Genomic DNA, 27,479 nt, shown 5'->3' with positions numbered 1-27,479 from the left:
GAACCAATCCTGAAGCCGTGCAGGAACCCCCCGCACCACACATGCCCGCCGGAGAGCTCCATCAAGGCCGGCCTGAAAGTGGTGCACCAGCAAGCGCTCAGGCCACGAGCGCAACCTGCCCGCAACCCTGCGGAACTCGTGCACGTACTCCTCTGCTGGCCGTCCCCGCTGCCTGATGGCTAAAACTTCAGCTTCCGCACGATGTATACGAGAAACATCCTCGAAGCGGACGTGCAGGGCTTCCAGGAACAGCCCCACGTCCCCGAGTTCACGGGCGTGGTCACTGTAAAGATCCGCTGCCCAGGTTGCAGCCTCTCCCTGAAGGCACGCGGTGACCGCCACCACCATCGCCCACTGTGATGTGTAGGCCTGGGCATACCCGTCCAGATGGTTAATCACCTGACCCAGGAACATAGCCAGGCGGTCGGGATGCCCGTCATAGGTTATGGTGAGCGGTGGAGGTCCTCACACCACACCCGGACCCCAATGCCCGACAGGTGGACGGGTCTGAGCCTGGGACACCCCCACCGACCTGGGCGCCGGACGTCCAGGGCCTCGGTCAGGCGTTGGCCATGCATCACGCCATCCTTGTGCTCGCGTGGATGGGGCCCGAACGCCACCCTCCCCGGGCGCCTTGAACTTAGGGCTGGCCAGTCGGAAACGGGACGTTGCTGGCTGACTGGGTGCCCCCCCCAAGAGACCACTGTCCCGTGTCTTCTTCAGGGCCCATGGCCGCCCAGGAACCGCCGTCACGTGCCCCGACTTCTCCAAACCTATCGCGCAGCACGTCCATAGTCTGGCTCCCCGGTGCGGTTGAATAGCTGCATTCCTCGCCGTCGTCATCGGTCAGCTGACGCTCCCTCCAACCCAGTGGAGCCCCACCGGGCCGGCCCGTTCATCCTTGCTCGAGTCCCGTGCGCCCCAGGATCGAGCTCAGCCACCACTCCCCCCCCAGGGTCTGGCTACTAGCACCCTGGGACTCCACCACAGGGTCTGCTGGTGGCACCTCCCGCACCTTAGGCCGCACAGCTGGCTGGGCGTCCTCCACGTCCCTCTCCGCAGGGGGTGTCGCCTCCGCCCCGGCCACGCCAGCCTCCTCCAATCCAGTCTCCAAAGCGGCCCCTTGCAAACCCTCTGCCATGGCGCACAAACGGAACACAGCAGAAAGGCAGAAAGGCCGCAGTGCTATGAAAACGCTGGCTTTCTGTCAAAACTCGTCCTGCAGCAAGCAGGGCAGGGTGCCGAACACAGGAACGAGAGACTTCCACTGCGGTCTAGAAGCAACAGCCGCAACAAGAAACAAAGCCAGCGTTGGCTACTACCTGCAGCCAACGCTACTATATACACACCCGAAAACCCCACCCATACTCCACCCAAACACGCCCCCGCCCTCCCATTCTCTATAACTTCCCCACCCCTCCCCTACAAGGCCTTTCGCCCGACGCCTCCGGTGGCGGCTTCCCCTCCCATGTGTTGCCGCCACCGTGCTCCTCCCCCTCACCCACTCCCTGCCACGCCCAACTCCGAACCCCCCTGTCGTCGTCCACGCCCGAGGCCCCCAGCCACCTGGTCACCGCAGCGGGGAGGGACCCGTCCCCTAACGGCGTCGCCAGCTCCCGAACTACACAGTCCTGTGCAGGCATGGCGTCGGCCAGAGGAGACAGCCGCAACGGCGGAGTCTCCGAAGCAGTCCGCTGCGAGGCCGAAGCTCTCGAAACCTCCCAGGCCGCTGAGACGCTGAGTCGACCCGAGCCTCTACCGGGCATGCCGCAGGCCGGGGAACCTTGCGCAAACGCGCCGCCGGGCGAGGACAGCAGCTGCGGCGCGTCCGGAGGCGGCAGAAGTGGCGGCGCGGGTCCCGGAGCCTTCCGAGCCGGGGAACCTTGCGCAAACGCGCCGCCGGGCGAGGACAGCAGCCGCGGCGCGTCTGGAGGCGGCGGAAGCGGCGGCGCGGCCCCCGGAGCTTTCCGGGCCGCCATGGAGCCTGGTGAGTTCGGTGGGAGGAAGGCAGGGGGTGCCGGGGGGGTGGAGGGGCCCCCCTTCAAGTGGCGGGCTCCCGAGGCCCGACATGACCTTCTTGGGCTTTTGGAGTTCTTTGGAGTTGTTCCTGTTCTTGTGGCATGAGCTTTGACCTGAGATTCAGTGTGCCCTGTTGGTATTCTGATGGTAGTGAGATTTAAGGTGCTGGTACTTACCTTTAAAGCCCTACATGGCTTAGGACCGGGATACTTGCAGGACCATCTGCTGCCGGGAACAAATTCCCATCGCCCAGTACGCTCACACAGAGAAGGCCTCCTCAGGGTACCGTCAGCTAGGCAATGTCGGCTGGCGACCCCCAGGGGGAGGGCCTTCTCTGTGGGAGCGCCAGCCCTATGGAATCAGCTCCCCCCTGAGCTTCGGATGGCCCAAAACCTCCAATCCTTTCGCCGCGGCCTCAAAACACTCCTGTTCCACCAGGCTGACCTGGACTGACAGACATTTCAATTAATTTATATTTAGAACTTTTAATTTATTTTCTAATTTCCTTAATTTTAATTTATTGCACAGATGATTTCAATTTTATTTTTATCTTGATTTCTGTACTTATTATATGTTTTGTTGTTAGCCGCCCTGAGTCCTTCGGGAGATAGGGCGGGATATAAATCCCATCAATAAATAAATAAATAAATAAATAAATAAATAAATAAATAAATAAATAAATAAATTAATTAATCCAATTATGTCCTAGAGGTCAAGTCCTGCTTCCCTGGGGCAGTGGCTGATAGCCTTATGTCCTGTGTTGGATTGTTGGGTGAGGAGTTGCTGATTCTAATTCTATCACTCTACTATTTTTAGCTATCAACTCTTGCTTCCAAGGGTTTTTGAAAGATCCTGTCTTGAATGGGTTTCTGCAGGTAGCATTTGCACATGAATGGGGGCCTCAGTCTTTCTGAATGGGATTATCAAATCTACAGACTTGGCCTGGTAAGTCTCTGGCTGGGGGAGAGGGAGAAGTTTCTGCCTTTTAATATTCCCCCAAATATTTCGTTCTCGGGGTGTGTGTGGCAAAACTGAAGATTTATAGGTAGGGAAAGACTGGGCTGCCTTCCTGCCCCCCTCAAAGAGATTTGTCCAGCACTCCAAACAGTCTCCTGAAGTGTTTTTGCAGGAAACTGTGTTGCAGGAAAACATCTGGCAAACATCTGGTTCAAGTTACAACAGGACTGAGCGGAAAGGCTATTTTTATCACTCCTCTCTGGGGGAGAGGAGGGGGGCAGCAGGAGGAAAGGGAATGTATGGAGTTTCTTTATCCTAGGAGCAATGACACTTCACACAGCCCTGCCACCACCACCACCTCAGCAACAGGGCCTCAGTTCTCCAGAGGCCAGGATCTGCCTTGTCTCGGATGACAAAATTAACTGCTTTCCCTAATTCCAAAATTAATTTCAGAATTTTTTTACAGCTACTTGTTTGCTTGAACTGCATACATGCAAGGGAGTGCGTGTGCACACACACACACTCACACACACAGGTCTGGTCCAATCACAATCCTCTGTAGCTATAGGACAAAGGCTTCTATTCCCTACTGGAAAAGCAGGGAAGGAGGAGCAACATCTGCCACCACCACCCCCCATCTTCAAGCTGAAGACCAGGGAAACTCTGGAAGGTTATGAGAGGGGAAAACCAAGTGTGGGAACAGCTCACTTCTCTTGCATGAACCAAGAAAGCCGTCCATGCATTCCCCACCCACACAACCAGTGAGAGCCTGGACCCTGGGACTGAAGAACCAAAACTTCTCAGGAAAGTATCAGCTTCCTCCATGGGGGGGAGGGGGGAGGCTGGTCTGGCATTTGATTCAAATGAGGTTGTACTTAGAAAACCCTTGGAAGGAATCTATCCCAATGTTTCCAAGTGATACAAACTGGTGATTCCACCCCCCCAGGCACTGGGACAATCAGCCTAAAGGAGTGAGCATTGAGCACCACAAGAACTGCACTGGAATAATTCTGTTTTATAAAAGATAAGGCAGTTTTACACACTAAATTGAGTATTTGCTACCAATCAGTTAACTGCTGCATTCAGTGAGGAACTAACAGAACAAAAAACCTGGGCACCATCTCTGCCAGCCCCAGCTTCAATCCATGAGGGGCCACTTGGTGGACACATCAGACTCCCCTATCCCCCTCTGCTGAACCCCTTTTTAGACAACAAGAAATTTCACAGCAAATTCCAGGAGAGTCACCATGTTGTAGCCAAAGATACAGTACTTCAGATAAGGAATTGTGTGTGCGGGGGTGGATTTCCTATGGCTTGGCAAGTTGGGAGAAGATCCTGCCCACCAGCTAGGGAAAGAAAGAGTGGCTGCAGAGCACATACCTGGGCAAGCAGGTCAGCTAAGATTGGGATGGGCTGTTCATATTGAACCCAGCTTCTTCAGCTGTTGGAGGTTTTGACCCCTGAAGGTCTTGTATCCTTCCACAAAGCAGGCCCAAAATCCATTAGGGGATGCTGTGAGACCTTTTCAGAACCTCTGACAGATGCCCTTCCTCCCCACCCCCAGAGGTTCAGAGAAGCTGGTACCTGCCACAGTCCTGCCCAATTGATCCTTGAGGTTCCCACTGGCTATGTGTGATGCTCAATCACATACATGGGGAAGACCTCTCCCCTCCCACCCACCATTATCCCTCTTGGTTCAAGGTCTGTGACTGCCTCAAGGAGTGCCTACTCAGCTTAGGCATGAAAGAAGAGGTTGCTCAATAGTAGTGGACTCTGCCGATGGTCCCAGTCCCAGTTCCTAGAATGTCTGGTTGCCCATTACGCCAAATTTCTCTGAGGACCCTCTCACGCTCCTCCAGACGCTGGGCACGTTCTAGTTCCTCAGCTGAAGCAAAGACACTGATTGTGAGGGTTTCATCTGGGGTGCTGGGGGATACCAGGGGCAGCTCTGTCATGGCTAAGGTGGGGACAGAAAGTGCATGGTTGGTTATATCTTCTTCCTCTTCCTCTTCCTCCTCCTCCTCCTCTTCTTCCTCCTCCTCGCCCTCACTCAAGTCCTGCAGGCTCTTTCGGTGCTTGGGGGGGGTGGCTTGAGGGTGCCATGAGATGTGAATGACCAGCAGGCAGAGCGTCAGCACCAGACCAAAGCAGACACCCAGCACGAAGTAGAGGCCCACACTCTCCAGGTTATCTAGTCAAGACAAATATGATCAGGTCAGAAATGGTGAGTTGGGAGGAGGAGGAGGAGATGGAGTGGGGGGCTCACTGGGCAAATCCTTCCCAGTTTGTACTCTTCAGGAATGGGCTACTCAGGCACCACAGGAGTTAAATCCAACATTCTGGGGCACAGATACAAGAAGCTGCTCCTGTCTAATCTCCTCCTAGGGGGATGTCATTTACTTTTTTTTCTGCTCTTCAGACTGCAAGGAGGAAATAGCAATCTACCCAGAAAACAATAGACTAGATATTGTTAGATAGATAGATAGACTAAAGGGATTGAACTTGACTATCTCCACCATTTCTCCCTCCTGGAGAACAATGAGACAACAAATAAAACCACCAATGCTTAAAACAATAAGAGGTAAGTTCATTTTAAAAATCAGAAAAGCAAAGCAACAGGTACAATAATCTTTGCACTTGAAGCAGCTGTAGCCCATACATTGGTGAAAAAGTGAAACTTTCCAGTAGTCCTCACTTACTGACCATTCATTTACTGGGCAAAGTGACAATGCTGAAAAAAATAACTTTACTGCCCACTTATGATTTTTGCAGAGTCCCTGTCATGTGATTGCCATTATAGTCTATGTGTTGAACTGTGCCTGTGTTTTTTTTTCTTTCCCCCTTATGGAGCAGAAAGATAGGAGAGGAAGTGCAAGAGAGTAAGCTATTCTACACATTGATAGCAAAGTGATCATTTTCTCTCCAAATTCTTTTCTTTGTGTGAAAGAGAAACAAGCAACTGATTTCTGTAGGCAATATCTCTGCAGAGACTGGGGGAGATGGATTTCAAGAGAGTAACTTGTTTGTGTAATAATAATAATAATAATAATAATAATAATAATAATAATAATAATAATAATAATAATAATAATAATAATAATAATAATAATGTTGGAAGGGACTTGGAGGTCATCTAGTCCAACCCCCTGCTCAGGCAGGAAAACTTATACCATTTCAGGAAAATGGCTGTCCAGTCTCTTCTTAAAAACCTCCAGTGTTGGAGCATTCCCCACCTCTGGAGGCAGGTTGTTCCACTGGTTAATTGTTCTAACTGTCAGGAAGTTTCTCCTTAGTTCTAGGTTGCTTCTCTCCTTGACTAGTTTCCATCCGTTGCTTCTTGTCCTGCTTTCAGGTGCTTTGGAGAATAGCTTGACTCCCTCTTCTATGTGGCAGCCCCTGAGATATTGGAACACTGCTATCATATCACCCCTCATCCTTCTCTTCGTTAAACTAGACATACCCAATTCCAGCAACCGTTCCCTATATGTTTTAGCCTCCAGCCCCCCTAATCATCTTGGTTGCTCTTCTCTGAACCCTTTCTAGAGTCTCGACATCTTTTTTACATCGTGGTGACCAAAACTGGATGCAGTATTCCAGGTGTGGCCTTACCAAAGCATTGTAAAGTGGTATTAGTACTTCACTTGATCTTGATTCTATCCCTCTGTTAATGCAGCCTAACACTGTGTTGGCTTTTTTGGCAGCTGCAGCACACTGCTGGCTCATATTGAAGTGATTGTCTACTAAGACTCCGAGATCCCTCTCACAATTACTACTATACCTCTGCATTTGATTTTTCCTGCCTAAATGTAGAACCTTACTTTTTCACCATTGAATTTCATTTTGTTAGATAGTGCCCAGTCTGTCCAGATCCTTCTGTATCTTAAGCCTATCTTCTGGAGTATTGGCTATTCCTGCCAGCTTGGTGTCATCTGCAAATTTGATGAGTTCCCCATCTATCCCCTCATCCAAATCATTAATGAAGATATTGAAGTATATTGTAGTATGTCCACAACTCCCAACTTGTAACTTTTGGATGGTCTTCAAAGAGTGCATTACAGTAATCCAAGCAGGGAGTGACCATTGAGCAATCTGTGCAAAGCCCACCTGGGCAAGGCTGTCACCTACTTCTTGAGCAGGAGTCATAATTCTAGGAGGACCTCCCAACTCAATCCAGGGGAGTGTCACCCCATCCAGAGTAAAAAATGACATCTCACCAGAGCCGGGGGAAGGGGTGAAAGAACCAGAGGGGCAATTTAGTTGCAGATGATCCAAAAAGATCTTGATAGACTTGAACAATGGGCTCTATCATACAAAATGAATTTTAATGTGGAAAAAAGCAAAGTTTTACATTTAGGCAGGAAAAATAAAAGGTATAAGTACAGATTAGGTGAGATCTGGCTAAAACCAGTAACTGTGAGAGGGACCTTGGAGTCCTAGTGGACAATCACTTGACCATGAGCCAGCAATGTGCAGCAGCAGAAGCCAAAAAAGGAAATACAATCCTAGGTTGCATAAGCAGAGGCATAGAATCAAGATCACACAAAGTATTCGTACTGCTTTATAGTGAGGCCACACCTGGAATACTGGAGCCAATTTTGGTCACCATATCACAAAAAAGATGCTGAGAATTTTGGAAAAAAAATTCAGAGAAGAGCAACTAAGATGACCCAAGGCCTGGAGACTAAAACATATGAAGAACAGCTGCAGGACTTGGGTCTGGCTAGTCTGAAGAAAAGAAGAAATAGGAGAGACATGATAGCAGTATTCCAGTATCTGAAGGCCTGCCACAAGGCAGAGAGAGCCAGGTTGTTCACCAAAGCACCAGAGGGAAGGACGAGAAACAATGGTTGGAAACTGACCAAAGAGAGAAGCAACCTGGAATTAAGGAGAAACTTCCTGACAGTGAGGACTGTGGAACAGCTTGTCATCAGAAATCGTGGGTGCTCCATCACTGGAGGTTTTTAATTAGAGACTAGACATCCACCTGTCTGGGACAATATAGGTTTCTATTCTATTCTATTCTATTCTATTCTATTCTATTCTATTCTATTCTATTCTATTCTATTCTATTCTATTCTATTCTATTCTATTCTATTCTATTCTATTCTATTCACAATTTCTCCCCATCCAGACCATTGCTGCCTCCAGGTTTTCAGTTAACACTGCAACAGCATCACCTGCCTGGAGAGAAGTGGATGTATAACCCCATGCCATTGGATGACCTCCCTAGCGGTTTAGATATTAAAGAGGGGAGCTGAAAGACTCAAGCCCTGAGGCATCCTATGTTGCAAGGGTCTGGCACTTGACCTCTCCTCCACCAACACCGAATAGACCTGGCTATGCAAGAAAGAGGAGAATCACTGCAAAACTGTGCTTCCCACCTCAAACCCCCAATGCCACTCCAGAAAGATACCATTGTTGATGATATCAAAAACTGCTGAGGGGTCCAGGAAGGCCAGAATAGTGGCACCAGTCTCATCTTAGTCCCCTGAAAGTCATCTACAAGAGTGACAAGTTTCAGTTCTGCACCCTGGTCTGAATCCAGATTGAAAATGGTCCAAATAATATCATCCAGGGCCCGGTAGTCGAATGCCAACCATCCTCTCAATGATCTTCCTTATAAGGGGAAGGTTAGAGACTGATGGAAGTTGTCTAACACTGTTGGGAGTAGAAGGATGCACTCTTGAGAAGGGGTCCACCATGGTATCCTCCAAGATAGGTATCCTCCACTCGCTCTTGCATTTAACCACCATTTAACCTAAATATATACTACCTCCTGGGATCCCTGACCAACCAGGAGAGGCACGATGTTCTGTACCAGCCTGCTACCGGCCCTGCAGAAAAGGCAACCCCTTTACAAACGGCAAGAGGCTGGAATTACGTCTGCCAAATTTATTACTACAAAAAACAAACAAGACACGAACCAAGATACAGGAGCTTTGAAACACTATCTGAGCAGTTGCTTTCAGCAAACCAGCCCTCCCCACACATTCCCTTTATAAAGAGTTCAGGGCGTGGCCTCTCTCTGCCTCCTTCCGAGAAGCCCCACAGCCTTCCTCTGTTTACTCCTACTTGACTGCCTCCTGCGTCGGGCGTCCTTGAACAGGGCCAGCTGTGGGTCATCTTCATCCACACTGTCAGGCTCACACAGCTGGGTCTCCATGGTGACCAAGTGGGAGGGGCCTGCCTGAGGGCTATCATCAGCAAGATCTTCAACCCCCTCAGCAAGGTCTTCAACACCCCCCTCCTCCTCTGAGTCGTCCGACCCAACTGCCGAACCCACAGGCTGACCCTGAATCACAACACACGAGTCCATGTAGCTGAGCTTATAGCCACAAGGACCCTGTCCAATTCTTCAGGATCAACCGGCTCAAATATTTCCCAGATAATTGGACTCAAGTCACTTCCAAGGGATCCTGCCCAGCGAGACCAAGCATGTTGTGCACCCATCAAGCGCTCTCAAACACTGTCTGGTGTGGTGGCAGACACATATTTCAACCAAGCCCCATTTTCCCACCTACCTCGGATATGTGCATAGGCTGCAATGCTGCTACTCAGGAGTTCCATTTCCCCTTCACCATCAGCTTCCATGGCGGATGCCTTTGTGCTACCTGGCGAGAGGAGGATAGTTTCAGCAGTGAGGAAGGTTTGCATCGCTAGCTGGTTTGTCTTGACTATTTATTAATATTTATTAATTAAAAATTAAAACATAATATGCTCCTTACATTTCTTTCAGTTGCTCAAGGGAGCTTACAGGCTGATTGCCTTTCATTTGATCCCCAAATGCATGAGCTGTGAAGTGGGCTGGGCTGAGGAAGGGTGAGTCACCCAGGAGTCTCCATTGCTGAAAGTAGATTGGAGTTGAGTAGGCAGTGTCACAATAGGGATATTATGCTTTTGCAAGGCAGGGGTGGGCAGCTATGGCCCTTTACATCCATGCTGGCTCAGGAATTCTGAGAGCTGAAATCCAGAGGGGCCAAAGTTGCCCATCCCTGCTCTGGCACCTCACAGCAGAAGAGAAGCTGTATGCTTCACTCAGGTGATGTCACAGTGGCTCTTTCACATCTGCCTGTCTCAGAGGTGGAAATATGAGGGCAGGATGGGCTGGATCCCAACCATAGTGCAGTGAGGGGAAAAGCTTCCTGCCTACTTTCAAGAAGTCAGACCACTAAGATACACACAACTACCTTTTCCATAGCTCTTAGAGTGAAGCAAGTTAAATAAAAGGAGCTTTGAAGCCAGCAAGGCAGCAAAACAGAGACCTTTTAACCAGCAAGCGCAGCCTGGCTCCCCCCTCCCCACCCAGCCCTGCAGAGGCATCATGGGAAGCTGCCAAATCCTGTGAGTAAGCTAGCAGCCAAACAGGACAGGAAATGGTTTTTCTTGCCCTCTGCTTTAGCTCTCTTTGGCCCTTAAAATGTTTTCTGAGCTACAGAACGGAGCAGGCAAGGGAGGAAGGAAACCTCTTGGAGCTTCCTGGCTGAAGAAGAATCCGAAATGGCACCTCCCATTCTCAAAGCTGACCCACACGTTCTTTTGTGGGTCTGGCCCAGGTCGTGGTGATGGGCAAAAACTGGGGCTCTTCCCTTTCTTTTACATCCCACCACTCCTGATGCTTCCCGTTACTGTCCAGGAATGGTTGCACCTCAGGGGCAGAACAACTGACTCGGCTTCCAGGCTCCTGTTTCTGCTCCAGCCCAGGGCAGGAGCCGGGCTGACTCTCTTGGCTACATGGCAAGGATGCCTACGGAACAACTTCCACGTTTTCTCACTTCCACTGGCAAGCATTCCCCTTCCTGCTCCATGGTCCCCACAAATTGTGCTGCAAGGACAGCTGCATCATGGGCTTTGGGACCTGGAAGGAAATTCAAAACATTTTCCCCATCTTTCCACTCCAGAGAAGAGGACAAGAAAGAGAAAATGCTATAAGTTCAGTTTGGTGAGGATGGATTTGTACAACATGGACTGTACCTCAGAAGATCTGTTGTTGATCAGGAAGGTTTCAAACTACCTCTGTCAGGGTTAGATATGTAAACATTCATAAGAGTAGAGTAGAGTAGAGTAGAGTAGAGTAGAGTAGAGTAGAGTAGAGTAGAGTAGAGTAGAGTAGAGTAGAACAGCTAAAAATGCTGCAACACAGAAGCACAAAGGTTTGTCCTCAATTTTTCAAAGGGCACAACAAAAATAATAAAAGTTACAGTACAGGAAGCCCCACATCAACTGAAGTGCAGTTTGAGTGTAACAGAATGAGCTCCCCTTTCCTGGTTGTGTAGAGATGGGAAGCTTGAGTTGGGGCTCCTACAGAGAGCTGGGATTAGACTCAAGGGTCCCTCTAGGAAGGACAACTTACTGCAGCAACTCCATTTGTTAGGTTGACTTCTTCACTGCCTTGGAACCAGCCAGGTAGTTCTTGTGAGGGGAAGGTCCTCCTAGTTTTCGTTATGCAAAGGAGTATCTAAGGACCGCTGAACGAACAGAGGTACCTTCCCTTTGGGGAGAACCCATTTCACTCATGGAAGCACTCAGCTCCTGCCTCTCCTTGCCAGAGACTGCCAGAAGGTAAGTGGGCAGAGAAGATGCCTTTGAGGGCTTCCTCTCATCAACACCCAAGGTGTGCACTGTGCACAAAGATCGACCAGTTACATATTGGCAGTTTTGATTCTTTGGGTGCATGAGTCAGCTTTGGTTGTGGTTCATCTAGTAATTTGCTTTTTAAACATCCTGAGAGTTGCAAAGGACATCGATTAGAAAGTCTCTCCACAAGAAAAGGAACGAATCAGCTTTAAAGGGGTCCCGGACTGGGCGCGGGGAAGCCCAGCAGTGTCACCGTCTCCCGCCAAACAGCAGGAATGCGGGCGGAAGAAACCCTCGGGAGACGCTACAACTTTTGGAAGTAGCACCCCCCCGCCCGTCCGCGAGAAAAGACGCTTGCCTCAACGCGGCGAAGGAGGGAGCGCGCGGCACGGAGCTCCGCCCCCCCGCCCCCCTTCCCGGGGCAACCGCGGCCGGGCAGGGTGGCTCGGGCGGTAGCTCGCCAGGTGACGCCCCCTCCTTGCGCTCCTCGGACAGTCCGCGGGAGCGCGGCCCCGCAACTGCCCCCGTCCCTGGCTCGGGGAAAAGGAGGACGGGGCGCCGCCCGGGACTCGTTCGTCCAGAAAGACGTGGCTACGACTAAAGGGGCTCCGTCTCTAGGCCAAGGAGGAGGGCGGGGAAGGTTCAGTCGTACCCCGCAAAGTGCCGCCCAGGAGTCGCCAGCCTTGTCCTCAGCTGGGCTTGGCGGCCTGCCTCTCCCGCTAGACTGTGACCACCCAGGAACCGGCCCGGCCCGGCGGCGAAGCCTCGGGCAGGCTGCCGGGCCGATCCGGAAAGCGAGCTCGTCCGGCGGTCGTCGAGAGAGCCCCTCTCGCCACGCCCGCCGTCGGGGGAGCAGAGGCGGTGAAGCGGCGGCGGCTCCTCGAAGGCGCGTTCTGCTTCGGTGCCGCCGCGGTAGCTGTAAGCAGCGGCTTACCTGTTGCCTTCAAGGCTGCGGCTGCCGGCTCCCCATCGCGGCAGAGGCAGACTCGGCCCGCGGGAGGATCCGGCCGGGCTAAGGAGCCGAGCCGAGCTGGCCGACCGCCCGGCGCGAGTGGAAAGGGGCGCTCCCTTCGCCGCAGCCGGAGACGCGCGGGGGCGGGAAGCGAGCGGGACGGGCGGGTCGGCCGGCAGAAGGGACGCTCTCGGCACCGCCCCGGAGCCCCCTGTCAGCGGAATTAGCAGGACGGGAGCCGCCTTTCCGCTGGGACGGCCTCCGGGGCGGTTGCAAGCGGGCCAGGGAAGCGGCGTCCTGCCCGCCGAGAGCGACGCGAGCCCACCCCGGCCTGCCACCCCGTCCTCTCCCGCGCGGGCGCCGTCCGGCGAGCGGCTTCAGATCAGGAAAGGTGGCCTCAGTTGGGCGGAGAGCCCGCCCCGTCTTCAACCCCAGCTCCTCCCGTGGAACAGCCGCCCTGCGGCGGGCGGAGGTAGCCAGAAACCTCCTGACCGAGGCCGAAATGCCAGAAAGGCGTTCGCCTTTTCCGGCCCTGCCGCGGGGAGCGCTGCCTCTCTCCTGAGGGGCGGGGGGAAGCCGGCTGGGGAAGCTGAACCAGGCCAAAGGGAAAGCTCGGGCCTCCCGGGGCAGCTGCCCTGGTTAATGATTCCCTTCAGGGCAGAGGTGCGCTGGTAGCCTCCCGGGCATCTTCGCCCTTCAGCTGCCCACGGGCTTCCAAAGGGGCAGCACTCGTGAGGACACAAGCGGATTGGTCACCAGTGGAAAGCAGTTTCCCTGAGATTTGGGCAGGCCGTGGGAGGCATTCGGGCGTGGGAATGTGAAATGTTTGCTCTGGTTTGGGGGAAGCTGTAGCTCAGCCATATTCCCTGCCCTGCTCAAAAAGCCAAAAAATGGCCCAGCCCTGCCTGTCTAATACCACTTGTGGCCAGGAAGTTGCCCTCCCAGCAACTTCCCACCTTGGGCAGAAGGGAAGCAGAGGCCGAGCTCTCTTCCAAGCAGCCGGTGGAGTGGGTTGGTCCAGTCTTTGGCTTGCCTGAACCACCCTGAATGAAGAGGAATTGTCTTCAGCTGCCTCTAAAATATGTTAATGTATATAAATAACCTTTCTTTATTGTCTTGGGGGACTGTGATACTAACTGTCCAGTGCTGCATGCAGCCTGTGAGCTGCGGATTGACACACCTGCATTAGAGATCCTGGAACTGGAAATTCCTATAAAGCTGGGATAGGAGGGGGAGGGGGACACCAGATCATTCCAGGAGTGGCCAAACACAGAAAAACGTTCCTGCTTTCAGGGAGGGGAGGGGAGAGAAGGTAGAAAGGAAAAGAAAGGGATGGGAAGGGAAGGGAAGGGGAGCCCACTCCTGCACTGCTTACCTGGGTACTACTAGGAGGAAAAGGATCCAGGGCTCTGGGAGAGCCAAGAAGCCCAGGAACATGCAGCTTGTCCCCTCCTCCTGTGTTCGCCTCCGCTTGACTGCAAAGGGAGATGCAGATGGAGGCTGGGAGTTGGGGTCTGGTTTGCATTAAGGTTGCAGCGCAACAGGAAATAGTTGCTGGCTGGGGCCAGAGCTCCCCTTTCCTCTTAAATACAGGCTTGGGGAGGGGTGTGTGGAGGAAGATGGGTTGGGAAGTTTCTTTGCTTTAGAACTTGTGCATAACCCACAAATACTTGGATAGACACAGCATCATCCAGTTGAAGTAATTATAGCAAGCTACAAAAGAGCTTGGAAGGGGCAATAGTAGCCCCTTCCTTAAAAAAGTTAAAGGGCTGAGATTCTGTAAGAAACTGCCTTAATCCCTCTTCCCAAGAAAGCAGAACTCCTGGAACAGCTTCATTCCAAAAGGAACTTATATTAGGAGAAGTTGACAGCAGGCACAGAAGGCAGGATCTGACAGTTTCCTGTGCGAATCAGTAGGTTAAAAGAGTAATTAGCAACCCCACCCCAATAGTCCATACGGTTAGTTCAAATGAGCCAATCCCCATGTATGAATCTGCTGTGGGAACGGGGTTGATAAGACAACCACCATTCTCAAGGCTGTTAGGTTGTTAGGTCCTCCTACCTCTTCTGCAGCAAGAGATAAGGCAGATGGCCAGAAGCCAATTCCATTCTCACCCCAGGCTGGGGTCAAAGGAAATAGATCAAAGAGCAAGCAGAGAGAGGAAAGCAGAAAGGATACATTGTAGCGCCCATAGCTTCCCCCTCCCCCCTCCAGTATGGCAGAACCCACAGGAACAGAGAATAAAGAAATCACCCCTTCCAACAATGGTTCTGACAGATTCATTTATATTTAAATGCATGCAGATTTCAGATGGCCCATGGGTGGGCAGAAAAAGATAGCAAAAGGTGGTTGCTTTCCTGCTTAGATAATCCTTCAGAGGTTTGAAAAGCAGCTCCCCGAAATCTGGCTAACTCATATTTTTCAGGGTCTATGTATTATGGCTTTCAGGTGCTCCCAGTCTCATGTGTTTTGGACAGTCCTGCAAACAGCAATATGGAAATGTACAGTAGACCTCTTTCAGCACAAAACAGATCCAGTTTGGTCAGTGGTTAAGGTGCTGGCCTAGTCTTGCCTTAGCCTAGGTGACATTGGGCCAGTCCCTCCCAGCCCAGCCCACCCACAGGGTTGTGAAGCTTTGTACTTGTCTAACTGGGAACCTGAGAAGGAAAAAAGAAGAAATTGATTTATTTAACAGTTCAAGGGGTTTGGCTATAGAGAGGGTAACAAGATGGTTCTTATCCAGCCTTCTAGTCCATGGAAGAGAAGAATCCTGGAGGTGAGGAACAGGCCAGACAACTGAAGGAGGAAAACATCCAGGGAGCCCAGAGGAGTCAACCTGACTTTGATATGCAGGAAGATTCCAAAGCATTTCATAAAGAGATTGTTCTGGATGAAGAGGATGATTCCACATCAATTTATCAAGAACCAATGTTGCTAAACAAACCTCATTTGACTTGAAGATTAAATAAATATGTAATGGTCTTTCTAGGTTGTGGAAATGGTAGCCGGGCCAGATACCCCAGCTAATGAAATGTGGGTGGAATGACACAACAAGTGGCTACTTGAAAATTATACTTCATGGCTGTTTATCCAGAGTTACTCATCAAGTTGGTGCCCCTCCATTCAGTTCTTTCTAAAAAATTAGGATGGAGTGAATGCTTGTCAGTCTGAGAACACAAACTGCATGAATACTACTGTAGCAGAATGAAATAAAATTCAACATGTAACTCTAGAAGTTAGGGAAATGGGATGCAAACAACAGAATAAAGTTTAACCAGAGAAATTAAAAGTTATGAATGTAGGAAAAAACACAGAGTTATAGGAGGAGTGTTGTTTGGTTTCTGACTGAACTCGTGAAAAATCTGTAGTTAATTTTAAGCAATGGGTAAGTAACATTAAGCAGAGTAAGAAATAGACCATTTGTAATGTCCCACCCCAATCCACGTCTTAGGAAAGAAGAACTCTTGGAGACAGAATTGTCCAAAAAGGAACTTTTACTAAAACATAAATGTCAGTGGAAAATGTAGACAGGATCTGAAAACTGTGTTACAGGTTGGTACTTTTAAAGTGTCCCCGAGTGAAACCCCCCTCCCCTCAGTCCATTTGGTCAGTCCCGGATCAATTAAGGTTCAGGTGTCAAAACCTTCCAAGGGAAAAGGGATCTTCCATGCCTTTACAACATTTCCTTCCTCCCTTTCAGATTCTAATCGGAGATACAAACCAGATCTCTCCCCTCCTCCCTTTCTTTGTTCTTCTAGTTCAAAGGTTCTTCCCCTGGTCTAATGACGGCCTCCAGGCAGGTTGAAATAAACACCCTTGCAACAAATGGATAAGGATAGCCAATTAACATCTTCTCTTCTCCTCCTTGGGAATGGCAGAAACCAGTGAGGGATGTAAGAACGTACAGATGGGGATTTATGAATGGGATATAAATGGATTCTGACAATCTGCTCCCCTTAAAAGAAAGATAGGTCCATCCGTAGAGGAAATAAAACATAAATGTTAGCCCGGTTTTGTTCGGATATTCTGTATGAAACCTCTTAAGCAACTTTGGTGCTTTAACATGGTGTTCATTTTCTGAGGAGGGGAGGTGTTTCCAAGCTACTAGATACTGAATTGCTCCATGGTGTTTCCTGGAATCTAGGATTTCCTTCACCTCAAAGTGTTGTTCTCCTTCCACTGTGATGGGAGGTGGTGGTGGTGGGGTTTGTTCATAGGGGTGACTGTTGTTCTCTTTTTAGTAAACTGCAGTGAAAAATTGGGTGTATCTGTCTAAGATTTTTAGGTAGTCCTAATTCAGTTAATGATTCTTTTAATTGGAAAAGGTCCAATATATTTTGGTCCGAGTTTTTTACAGGGTTGTAGTGATTTAAGGTATTTTGTGGATAAATATGCCATCTCTCCCACCCTGAATCTACTCTTTTTTTTGTCCGCCTGTGTCTTGTATGCTTGTCTAGCTTCATCTAAAGCTTTCCTAATGATTGGCCAGATGTTTTGTAATTGAGCAATCTACTCCTTCAGTTCAGGAATTACCGGCTCGGTTGGGGTTAGTTCTGGCATGGGGTTGAAACTTTGACCAGTAGCTACTTGAAAAGGAGTGTAACCTGTGCTGGAGTGGACTGCATTATTATATGCCACTTCTGCGAAAGGCAGTAGGTCCATCCAGTTTGTTTGCTGGAAATTAATAAAGCATCTTAAATATTGCTCAAGTACCCAGTTAGCCTTTTCACATTGACTGTTCGATTGAGGGTGATTAGATGTCAGTCCTTGGGTGGTTCCTAAAAGGGATAAAAATTCTTTCCAAAATGCCGACGTAAATTGCATCCCTCTATCAGATATGATGCTTTGTGGTGCCCCATGCAATCTGTAAATATGCTGTATGAAAAGTTTTGCTTTTGCGGTAGGGATCTTTTGGCAAGGTATGAAATGCACTTGTTTAGAGAACAGATAGTCCAGACTACTGTGTTCCCGTTGCTTTCTGGTAATTCCACTATAAAATCCATGGCTATTTCTTTCCATAGAGCTGAGGGGTTCGCCACCGGTTGTAACAGTCCTGGCGATTTCCCTTGCAGCCTCTTGGCCATCGCATAAATTTGACAGCTGTCCACATAGCTTTCTATGTCCTTTTTCATAGATGGCCACCAATTGACTTTTAGTTTAAGTGTAAGGTTTTTACAAACCCAAAATGCCCTGCTGATTTTGTATCATGGCACAGTTGCATGAAATTGATCCTCTGGGTGGCAGGTATGTATAACTTCTCACCCACCCAGGGTAGTCCATCTTTACTTGTGAACACATGTCTATTTTTCTGGAACCATTCATCACTTTCCGAAGACTTTCGGAATTCTATTCCAGTTTGGCTATCCACCTTCGGCTTCATTTTTATTTGAGCCCTGGTGGTGACTGGTGCTGCCAGTTGTTGTTCAGGTACAAGTGGTTTAGAGTCAGTGGTCTGTGTGCTGTTATATTGGGGTATGCGAGATAATGCATCCGCCAGGAAATTCTTTTTCCCCCCCTGGTAAGTGTTTGAGAGTGAAATTGAATCAATGAAAATGTTGGGACCAGCGGTGTGCTGCCACCACGTGGCTGTGTGGAGAAATCACAATGTGGGCAGTCAGACCCTATGATGTATTTCCTTTCCCCTCCCCTTTCTGGAATGGACTTCCTCCTCCTTGGTCCCGAGAGAGTTCATTCTCCATTAGAGTAGACATGTGATACTAAGCAAACACAATATTCAGATCCTAGGAATATTACCATTTTCTAACTATTCTGGATCGAAGCTGTTGTACTTTAATTAATCTCTTGTTAAGACTTCTATGGTCTATATAAGCAGATGTCATTAACATTAACAGATCTCTCCAGATAGTTTAAACTTGTAGAAACACCTTTATTCTGTGTAGAATGGAATACGATAGGTGGATGCATTCAGAGGGTATTCATACAGCATTTCCAAGATATTCCCAAGATGTTCCCAAGGTTAGAAAATTCCCAGGATCTGCATATTGAGTTTGCTTGGTATCACATGTCTACTCTAATGGAGAATGAACTGTCTCGGGACCAAGGAGGAGGAAGTCCATCCAAGAAAGGGGAGGGGAAAGGAAATACATCATAGGGTAGGAGGGTCTGACTGCCTACATTGTGATTTCTCCACACAGCCACGTGGTGGCAGCTTGCTTAGGAGTGAGTTTCCTGGGTGTTTTTAGTGCTTCCAAATTTTTGTGGTCTGTCCAGACCTGGAAGGGGATTTTATTTCCTTCCAGGAACTGGCGCCATGTAAGTAAAGCCCATCTCACTGAACATGCCTCTTTTTCCCACGCGGGCCAACGTTGTTCTGCCTCCATGAGTTTCCTGGATGAACATGGTTGCAATGCCCCCTCATCATTTTCCTGTAATAATACGGCTCCCACCACTTCATCGCTAGCATCTGCCTGTATTACAAAAGGTTTATCGGGATCTGGGTGTCTCAGGACAGGTTCAGCAGAAAAAAGTCTCTTTAGCCTCTCAAATGCTGCTTCACATTCCATTGTCCACTTCAGAGGCTGACTGGGTTTCACTGGGGACCCACCATTCGTTTTCAACAAGTTTATGAGGGGTAGGGCTATTTGGGCAAATGAAGGGATGAATTGGCAATAGAAATTTGCAAATCCCAGGAAACTTTGCAATTGCTTCTGTGTGAGGGGGGGGTGCCCATTCTAATACTGCCCTGACTTTCCCAGGGTCCATTTCGATGCCCCAGATAGTCTATTCTTTCCTTGTGGAATTCACATTTCGATAGTTTAGCATATAGGTGGGCAGCCCGCAACTTTTTCAGGACTGCTCTGACTAGGTTGATATGTTCCTCTTTGGTCTCAGTGAATATCAGGATATCATCTAGGTAAACCAGGACCCCCTTATATCATGAAATGCTTCAAAAGATTGGTTCTCCAACATCTCAGGACATGCCTCCCACTGGAATTTGATAAACATCAATTTGCCTACAGGGGAAATAGGTCAACAGACGATGCCATAGCTACTGTTTTACACTCTGTAGCAAGTCATCTTGAGAAACCTGGAAGTTATGTCAGGATGCTTTTTGTTGACTATAGCTTGGCTTTCAACACCATTTTGCTGAGCATTCTCATCGAGAAGCTGACTGACTTGAAATTCTCCCCCGCTATCTGCAATTGGATTCAAGACTTTCTCAGGGACCGGTTACAAACAGTGAGGGTTGGGTCTGCTTTGTCCACCCCCCTGAAGCTTTGCACCGGCTCACCACAGGGCTGTGTGCTTAGCCCCTACCTCTACTCTTTATACACATATGACTGTGTATCATCTGACCCATCCACTGCGATAATTAAGTTTGCAGATGACACAACTGTGGTGGGTCTCAGTTACAGGTGGGTAATGAGTTACAGGTGGGGATGAGACAGCATACAGGGTGGAGGTACAAAAACTATCCATATGGTGTAGTAACAACAACTTGCACCTGAACATCAGCAAGATGAAAGAGATGGTGCTAGACTTCCGGAGGAAAAAGGAGGAACCTGCCCCACTTTACATTGGGGAGGGCTGTGTGGAGAAAGTTTCCTCCTTTAAATTTCTGGGAGTCTACCTCTGTGAAGATCTTACCTGGAAAGTTAACACAACCCAGGTGGCTAGAAAGGCCCAACAGAGGCTTCACTTTCTCAGGGTCTTGCGGAAGAACAGGGTAGAACAACAGCTAATGACCCTCTTTTACCAGTCTATTATAGAGAGCGTCCTCTCGTTGGTATTGTGGTCTGGTATGCTGGTCTGACAGCCGCGGATAGGAAAGTATTACAGAGGGTGGTGAGTACAGCACAAGACATTGTGGGCTGTTCCCTGACACCACTGGATGACATCGCCAGGGCTCATTGCCTTGGAAGAGTGAGGAAAATTCTCAGGGATGACTCACACCCTGGACAGTATCTCTTTACTCTCCTAGGTAGGAGATATAGGAGTATCGCCAGCCGCACCAACAGGCTGAAAAAACACCTTTTATCCGTGGGCTGTTAGGCTTTTGAATGAGAAATAACTTGTGTGAATTTTATGCAGAATTGACTTGGGAGGCCGGTGTGTGGTGTAGTTGGTTCACATGGTGTAGTAAGATGGAGGGTTTGTTGTCAAGGGAGGCTCAGCTAATCTCAATGTATACATAGTTGTACTTTGACAATAAAGATTCATCAGCAGCCCCTTCATGGAAGATTCTTTTGGGTTGCCTTGGGGCTTCCCTAGTTTCTTGGAGGGTGATGCCTCTGATTTATGCTGGGGGGCTTTTGAGTGGCATTCTGCGGTGCGGTGGTCCTCTCTCCCGCATTTGAAACAGCCTGTTGATTTTTTAGCTGTGGACGGTGGTTTTTTCCCCTCACGTGTTTGCACGGTTGGCGGGCGGGCCCACCCCCTGACGCCCACCCCCTGACGGTGCCTCTTCAGTAGGTCTATCTCCACCTCCTCTGCCAGGACATACCAGTTGTCAAGATGGTGTGGGTCTCCTTGAGGCAGTCAAGCATCATACAGGTTGTAGTTTAGCCCATCTTTGAAATGGCTAAGGAAAATATCTTCTGGCCAGTTCAGCTTGCTGGCAATGGCTCGGAATTCTTGGGTATAATCTGCCCTGCCTGATTGTTTTGATTCTCTCCTGGGCCTTATGATCAGCCAAAGGATGACATGAATCGGTTGAAGTTGTTGAGTTCTGGGGCGTTGGAGTCATGCAGGTTCACCACCCAGTCTGCAGCTGGTCCGTCCAGGGCAGATTGTACGATACAGATGCAGGCTTTGTCACTGGGTATGTCCCGTCCGTATTCTTCCATATAACTGAGGACTTGGGTTAGGAAAAACCCCAAGCGTGATGGCTCCCCCCTGAATTTTGCTTCCAGGGGTGGAAGTCTTTGAATGGATCGTTGTCTGCACCACGGGCAGTATTGCCCCTAATCCTGATCCCCATCTGCCGGGACCTGAAGACCTGGCTCTTCGAGCTTTCTGGCCTGGAGTGAGAGTATTAACTGGGGTTTTAATTGTATTTTAATTGTAATTGGGGTTTTTAGTTTCAAGGTTAATGTAATCATTTTAATTGTTTTTAATTTTTGTAATTTGTTGTATTGTTTTTAAAAAACCCTGTGAACCGCCCTGAGTCCTATGGGAGAAGGGTGGTATATAAGTCTAATAAAATAAATAAAATTATGTTTCTATTTTTGAGTCTACCATGCATCTACCAATCCATCTGATGGTTTATGGTTAAATGTCTCCCCCTTTTGTTAGGCTTATCAATTCTGTCCGATTGACTTTGATTTATTGCTTCCTTGTCCCATTAACCTTCTGTCCTTTATTCTTTGCAGTTCAAGCCCTTATCCATTTCCTACATATGACCAAACCACCTCCGCATGTTTCTTCTTTTAGTTTGATATTCAGTTAACATCCATTCAACCTTGGCTTCTTGTTTTAACTACCATCTTCTCACTTTTCCTAGTGTAATTCAACTCTAGTGTAATTCAACTCTAGTGTAATTCTCCAAGGGGCAGAATTTTGCTCTTACATGCAACCACTTCAGCTTTCCTTGATAAATACTCATTCCATGCAGCTGCCTACATACTAAGTAGTTTTTTCTGCATCTTTTTCTCTATGTTGCCATCTCTAGCAGGCACATGGTTTCTTCCTCACTTTTGTTAGACATTCTGGTCAATTCTTTGTGGCAAAGATTTAACTGGTGTTATTAGGATAAAAGGTAAAGGTAAAGGTTCCCCCGCACATGCGTGCTAGTCATTTCCAACTCTAGGGGCCGGTGCTCATCTCCGTTTCAAAGCCGAAGAGCCAGCGCTTGTCCGAGGACGTCTCCGTGGTCATGTGGCCGGCATGACTAGTTGCCAAAGGCACACGGAACCTTCCCACCGTAGTGGTCCCTATATTTCTACTTGCATTTTTACCTGCTTTCGAACTGCTAGGTTGGCAGAGTCTGGGATGAGTAACAGACGCTCACTCTGTTACGTGGCACTCGGGATTCGACCCGCCAAACTGCCAACTGTCACGTCCCGCGGGCTCGACACCGGCACCGCGGGCTCGACTCTCACCGACACCTCGTCACCTGTCCTACGCCGTCTCCCGTCCTGCGCCGTGCCCCGACGTCCTCAGTGGGGGCCGGGCCGTGTCGGCATCTCAACGGCCGCGGTGGCAACGGCGGCCTGCTGGGAGCTGCGCGCCTGCACATGTGCGTGCTGGGTCAGCTGGAGCCTCGGTGGTGCGCGCATGTGCACAACAGCCCGACCTCGTCTTACCGGGTACGTTGGCCTCGCAGAGCCCTGGGCCCAACCCGGCCACAGAATGGACTCTCAGCGCGCCAACGGGTTTGACACACCGGACTGGGCCCCGGAAGCTACTGGAATGGGGTAGCGAGGCCCGAGTCCGGGGCAGCGCAGCCAAGGCCTCACCAGTTCCACTAAGGAAGGGCAAGCGGCAGGGCGGGGCGGTACTGGAAGAACAGGGGCGGGAGGCACCGGTTCTGGGGACGGGTGTGGGGGTGGCGTCTGGTGGCAACGGGGCGGAAGCAGGCGAGGGGACTCACCTGGGCGGTGGAGGATGCCGGGTGTCGGGACGAGACACAAAGGGAGGTGTTTGGGAGGGACAGTCTTTAAGTAAGGGATGGGCGGATGTACACATGTATTTAACAGCGTTGGGTGCAGGTAGCAGCCAACGCTGGCTTTATTCCTTTTGGAGTTTGTTTGCTTCTGGTCAATAAAACTGTTCCTGAGAACTCGGCACTCGTCTCGGTTGCTTGATTTACCTGCTCTCCAGACGAGGCTTGAGAGAAAGCCAGCATTTTCACCCTTTCATCTTGCCTTCCGAGCGACAAGTGGGTGAGTTGTCATGGCGGAGGGATTGCAGGGGGTCGCCCCAGCGGTTGTTCCAGAGAAGGAGGTCGGGACTGTTGCAGCCTCCTCCGGGACGGTGGATGTGGGAGAGGTTGTGCTTCCGGCGGTTCGGCCTAAACAGCGGCCGTCGTTGCTTGAGGACTGCGCAGTAGAGCCGAGGGAGGCAGGAAGCCAAGGCCACGGCAGAGGATGATGGCTGGGCCATGCCCTGGGCCATAGAGGTTCTGAGGAGGCCCACGAACCCCAGCCGAGGGGCCCCTCGTCGGTTTGGAGGGAGCGGTGCCTCATGGAGGACGATGGTGAAGAGTGGGGTTATTCCACCACCCCAGGCAATCAGACTATGGACATTTTGCGAACCAGGTTTGGGGAGGCCGGTGGCCTGGATCCAAGCCAATGGTCCCCTGCTGGGGCTCCAGCAGGACGGGCTGGCCGTCCCATTCCCTTCTGGACGCACCACCATTCCGGAACCAACCTGGATTTGGCGTACCCTGTGAGGGCTCAGCTCCTGCAAGCCTCGGCCGAGGTGCTGCGGGGATGTGGTCAGGGACAGACGACAGACCCGGCCAACCGACAACACGGCTAGTTGGAGCCTCTCCCGTTCTGGGGCCGCAGGTGGGCTCATGGGGGCCCGGAGTGGTGTGGGGTCCACCACCTTTATCGGTTTCCTGTGACGGCCACCCCGACCGCCTGGCGCTGTTCCTAGGCCAGGTGATTGGCCACATGGACCAGTATGCCCAGGCTTACGTGTCCCAGCGGGCTATGGTGGTGGCAGTGACAGCTTGCTTGCAAGGAGAGGCAGCGGCCTGGGCGGCCGATTTATATAGCGACCACGCTCGGGAGCTTGGGGATGTCGGCCTGTTCCTGGAGTCGTTACGGGCCCATTTCGAAGACATCTCTCGGGTGCAGCGGGCCGAAGCCGACATCCTCTCTCTATGACAGTGAGGCAGACCTGCGGTAGAGTATGTGAGGGAGTTCAGTAAGGTGGCTGGGAAATTGCGCTTATGGCCAGAGCGCCTCCTCGACAACCATTTCAGGGCTGGCTTGGACAGGGCTCTCCGTCGGGCTTGTGTGGTACGCGGTGTCCCGGCGTGGCTGCAGGAGTGGTACCGTGTGGCCATGGAGCTGGATGTGGGGCTGCAAGACGTGCGGGGACGGCCCGAACCTTCTCCTGGAAGCCGACGGCCTACCGAGAAGGCAAAAGCGGACGAGCGGCCTGTGGGGGCGTCTGCGCGGCCTCCCTCCCAGCCAGCACGGGCTGTCCTGAGGTGTTTCAGGTGTGATCAGCCGGGACATCGGGCAGCCGATTGCCCACTGCCTCCTGCCCGGGCAGCCCCTTCTGTCTCCTCAGCACAAGGGACTGGAACACGGAGGTCCGCGGAGCGGACACGAGCCACCCACCAACTAGGCGGGGACAACTCCAGGCCAACAGCTCCTGTCCGGGTGGAGACGCCAGCAGACACACAGCCCACACAGTACGAGAGTCCGGAGGAACAGGATCTAGACAAGGACCCAATGGTGAGTGCTCCAGTCTGTCCCTTTGTATTCCCTGTGGTGCTAGTCAGTCCCCATACGGGTCAAAAGAAAGCGTATAAGGCCCTCGTCGATTCGGGTAGCACCCGGTGCCTTATGAGCCAGGCAGTGGTGGCTGGGCTAGGGGTCACAATAAGGCAGCTGGCCACTCCCCTACGCTTTCAACAGGTGGATGGGTCTCTCTTGGGGGGGCGCCCATCACTCACGTAACTGAGCCGATCCGGTTGGAGATGGGCGATCACTGGGAGACTCTGTGCTTTATAGTGGACGGTAGTCCATGACCGAGGCGGTCATTCTAGGGCTCACGTGGTTGGACCGGTGGGGCCCCACGATCTGGTGGGAGGGGGGTTGCCGCCATCTCCGGTTGGGGTTGGGGCCATAGCCTCCACGGGAGCACACATTCCTGGGACCTCCTCCGTACACGGCAGCTGACAGTACAGCCACGTCCCAGACTACAGGTGGGGTGGACCGTAGAGTGCCAACGGGCCATTGACACACTCAAGGCTCTTTTCGCTAAAGAACCGGTTTTACGGCACCCAAACCCTGCCTTGCCCTACGTGGTCCAAGCAGATGCGAGCGACGTTGCTCTCGGGGCCGTCCTCCTCCAACGAAACAAGGACGGGGCGCTTCAGCCATGTGCCTATGCATCTAAAAAATTGTCTCCCACGGAGCGCGCTTGGGTGATATGGGACAAGGAGGCTTTCGCGGTACGCTGGGCACTGGAACTTTGGCGACATCACTTGGAGGGGGCTGTCCACCTGTTTGAGGTGTGGACAGATCATAAAAACCTGATGGCTCTGCAGACACCCCGACGGCTCTTGCCCAAGCATGTACGGTGGGCGCTATACTTCCGGCGATTCCACTTTACGCTAAAGTACGTTCCGGGGGGGGGAAACTTCCTGGCAGACGCGCTGTCGCGTATGCCACAATTTGAAAGTAAGAGAGAGGACGTAGTACAGGCGCTTGTGCCCACCGAAGGTCCGGCTCGGGAGGGGGATGCTGTCCTAGCAGCGCAGGATGAGCTCTGTGAGGACCTACAGAAAGCCCTCCAGGGGGATGACTGGCTGCAGACCCACCCAGAGCTCGTGATAATGCATGATGGCTTAGCCTGGCACGGGACCCAGATCTACGTACCTGCCACTTTGCGGGAACGAGTGTTATATCGGTGTCATGACACCAAACAAGCCGGGCACTACGGATTTTTGAAAACCCTGCATTTGGCACGCCGGCAATTTTGGTGGCCTCACATGACGAAGACGGTGGAGGACTACGTGCGACGGTGCCACATTTGCGCTACTACCAAACCCATGGTGGGAAAACCTTTGGGCCTCCTCCAGAGAGTAGCTGACCCTACCTGTCTGCGGCAAGACATTGCCATGGACTTTATTGTCGAGTTGCCCGAAAGTAAGGGCCACAATGTCATTTGGACGGTGGTGGACTTGTTTTCTAAGCAGGCCCATTTTATTCCCTGTAAAGGACTGCCCTCAGCCCGTCAATTGGCTTGGCTCTTCGTAACTCACATCTACCGTTTACATGGGGTGCCGCGTCGTATCATTTCGGACCGGGGTGTGCAGTTCACAGTGCGTTTTTGGAAGGAATTTGTTAGGTTCATCGGATCAACACAGGGGCTCAGCACGGCATACCACCCTAGCACCAACGGCGTGGCAGAACGGGCCAATGCTGCCGTTGAGCGTTACTTGCGTTGTTATGTGTCGTACCAGCAAACCAACTGGGTGGACCTTCTAGCGTTTGCGGAAGTGGCGTATAACAACGCTATTCATAGTAGTATGGGATTTTCCCCCTTCAAAGTGGTGACGGGCAACGATTTCGTCCCCATCCCTGAGTGCAGCCCAGGGGATGGAGCCCCCTGTCAACCTCAGGAGTGGATGAGGCAGATAGAGGAGGCCTGGGGTGCGGCAAAAAAGGCGCTGGAACGGGCTGCGGTAACGCATAAGGAGCAGGCCGATAAAAAACGAAAAGCGTTCGCAGTCCCAAAGGTGGGGGATTTGGTCTACCTGTCCACCAAGTATCTACGTACTCAAGTTCCCTGTAAGAAGCTAGGGCCCAAATACATCGGGCCATTCCGGGTGGTACAGGTAATCAACCCCGTAACAGTACGGCTACAACTACCGAGGATCCTAGGTAAACTCCACCCGGTTTTCCACAGTAGCTTGCTCCCTCCACCACAGCTTCAACAGCAGTAGGGGAGGGAGGGCCTGGGCCCACTCACGGCGAGCATTACGAGGTTCAGGAAGTCCTTGACTCCAGGGTCCGTAGGGTACTAAATTTAGGCACTAAATTAAGCTTCCTATATACCTTCTGATCGACAATCTCAGCATCCTAACCCACTGAGCCACTGTGTCCCTTGTTATTAGGATAGAGAACTAGAAAAAAGATAGATAAAGGGTTCTGATTAAAGAAGCTTGGCTTCTTTATTGGCTATTTCAAAATAATAATGTTGTTTTGTTATGACCTATTATAAAGTTATTATGGTATGACCATTTGGTCTATCATAAGAATTGTACAGTCAGTATGTTTGCTGCAAATAATTTGAGCCCTTGGCTAGGTGTGCATTCACCTCCACACG

General features: G+C 50.9%; 1 protein-coding gene across 3 annotated transcripts; it reads right to left on the bottom strand.

Annotated features, from left to right (window-relative positions):
• Positions 1 to 3,870: 3,870 nt before the first annotated feature.
• EVA1B (eva-1 homolog B) lies at positions 3,871 to 12,865 on the bottom strand. 3 transcript variants are annotated; one of them, XM_083369156.1, is made up of 3 exons: positions 12,485 to 12,865; positions 9,498 to 9,587; positions 3,871 to 5,167 (listed from the first exon to the last, which is right to left on the bottom strand). In XM_083369156.1, exons 2-3 carry the CDS (start codon positions 9,565 to 9,567, stop codon positions 4,734 to 4,736), a joined length of 504 nt encoding a protein of 167 aa, XP_083225282.1. In that variant the 5' UTR covers positions 9,568 to 9,587; positions 12,485 to 12,865; the 3' UTR covers positions 3,871 to 4,733. The 3 variants fall into 3 exon arrangements, with proteins under 3 accessions (XP_083225282.1, XP_083225284.1, XP_083225283.1); XM_083369158.1 differs by lacking the exon at positions 12,485 to 12,865 and adding an exon at positions 11,327 to 11,467; XM_083369157.1 differs by lacking the exon at positions 12,485 to 12,865 and adding an exon at positions 9,702 to 10,044.
• Positions 12,866 to 27,479: the final 14,614 nt, after the last annotated feature.

Source organism: Vipera ursinii, assembly GCF_947247035.1.
Source record: "Vipera ursinii genome assembly, chromosome: 9".
NCBI classification, from domain to species: Eukaryota; Metazoa; Chordata; class Lepidosauria; order Squamata; family Viperidae; genus Vipera; species Vipera ursinii.
The sequence above is the reverse complement of the archived record's forward strand: the minus strand, read 5'-3'. Positions and strand labels throughout refer to the sequence as shown.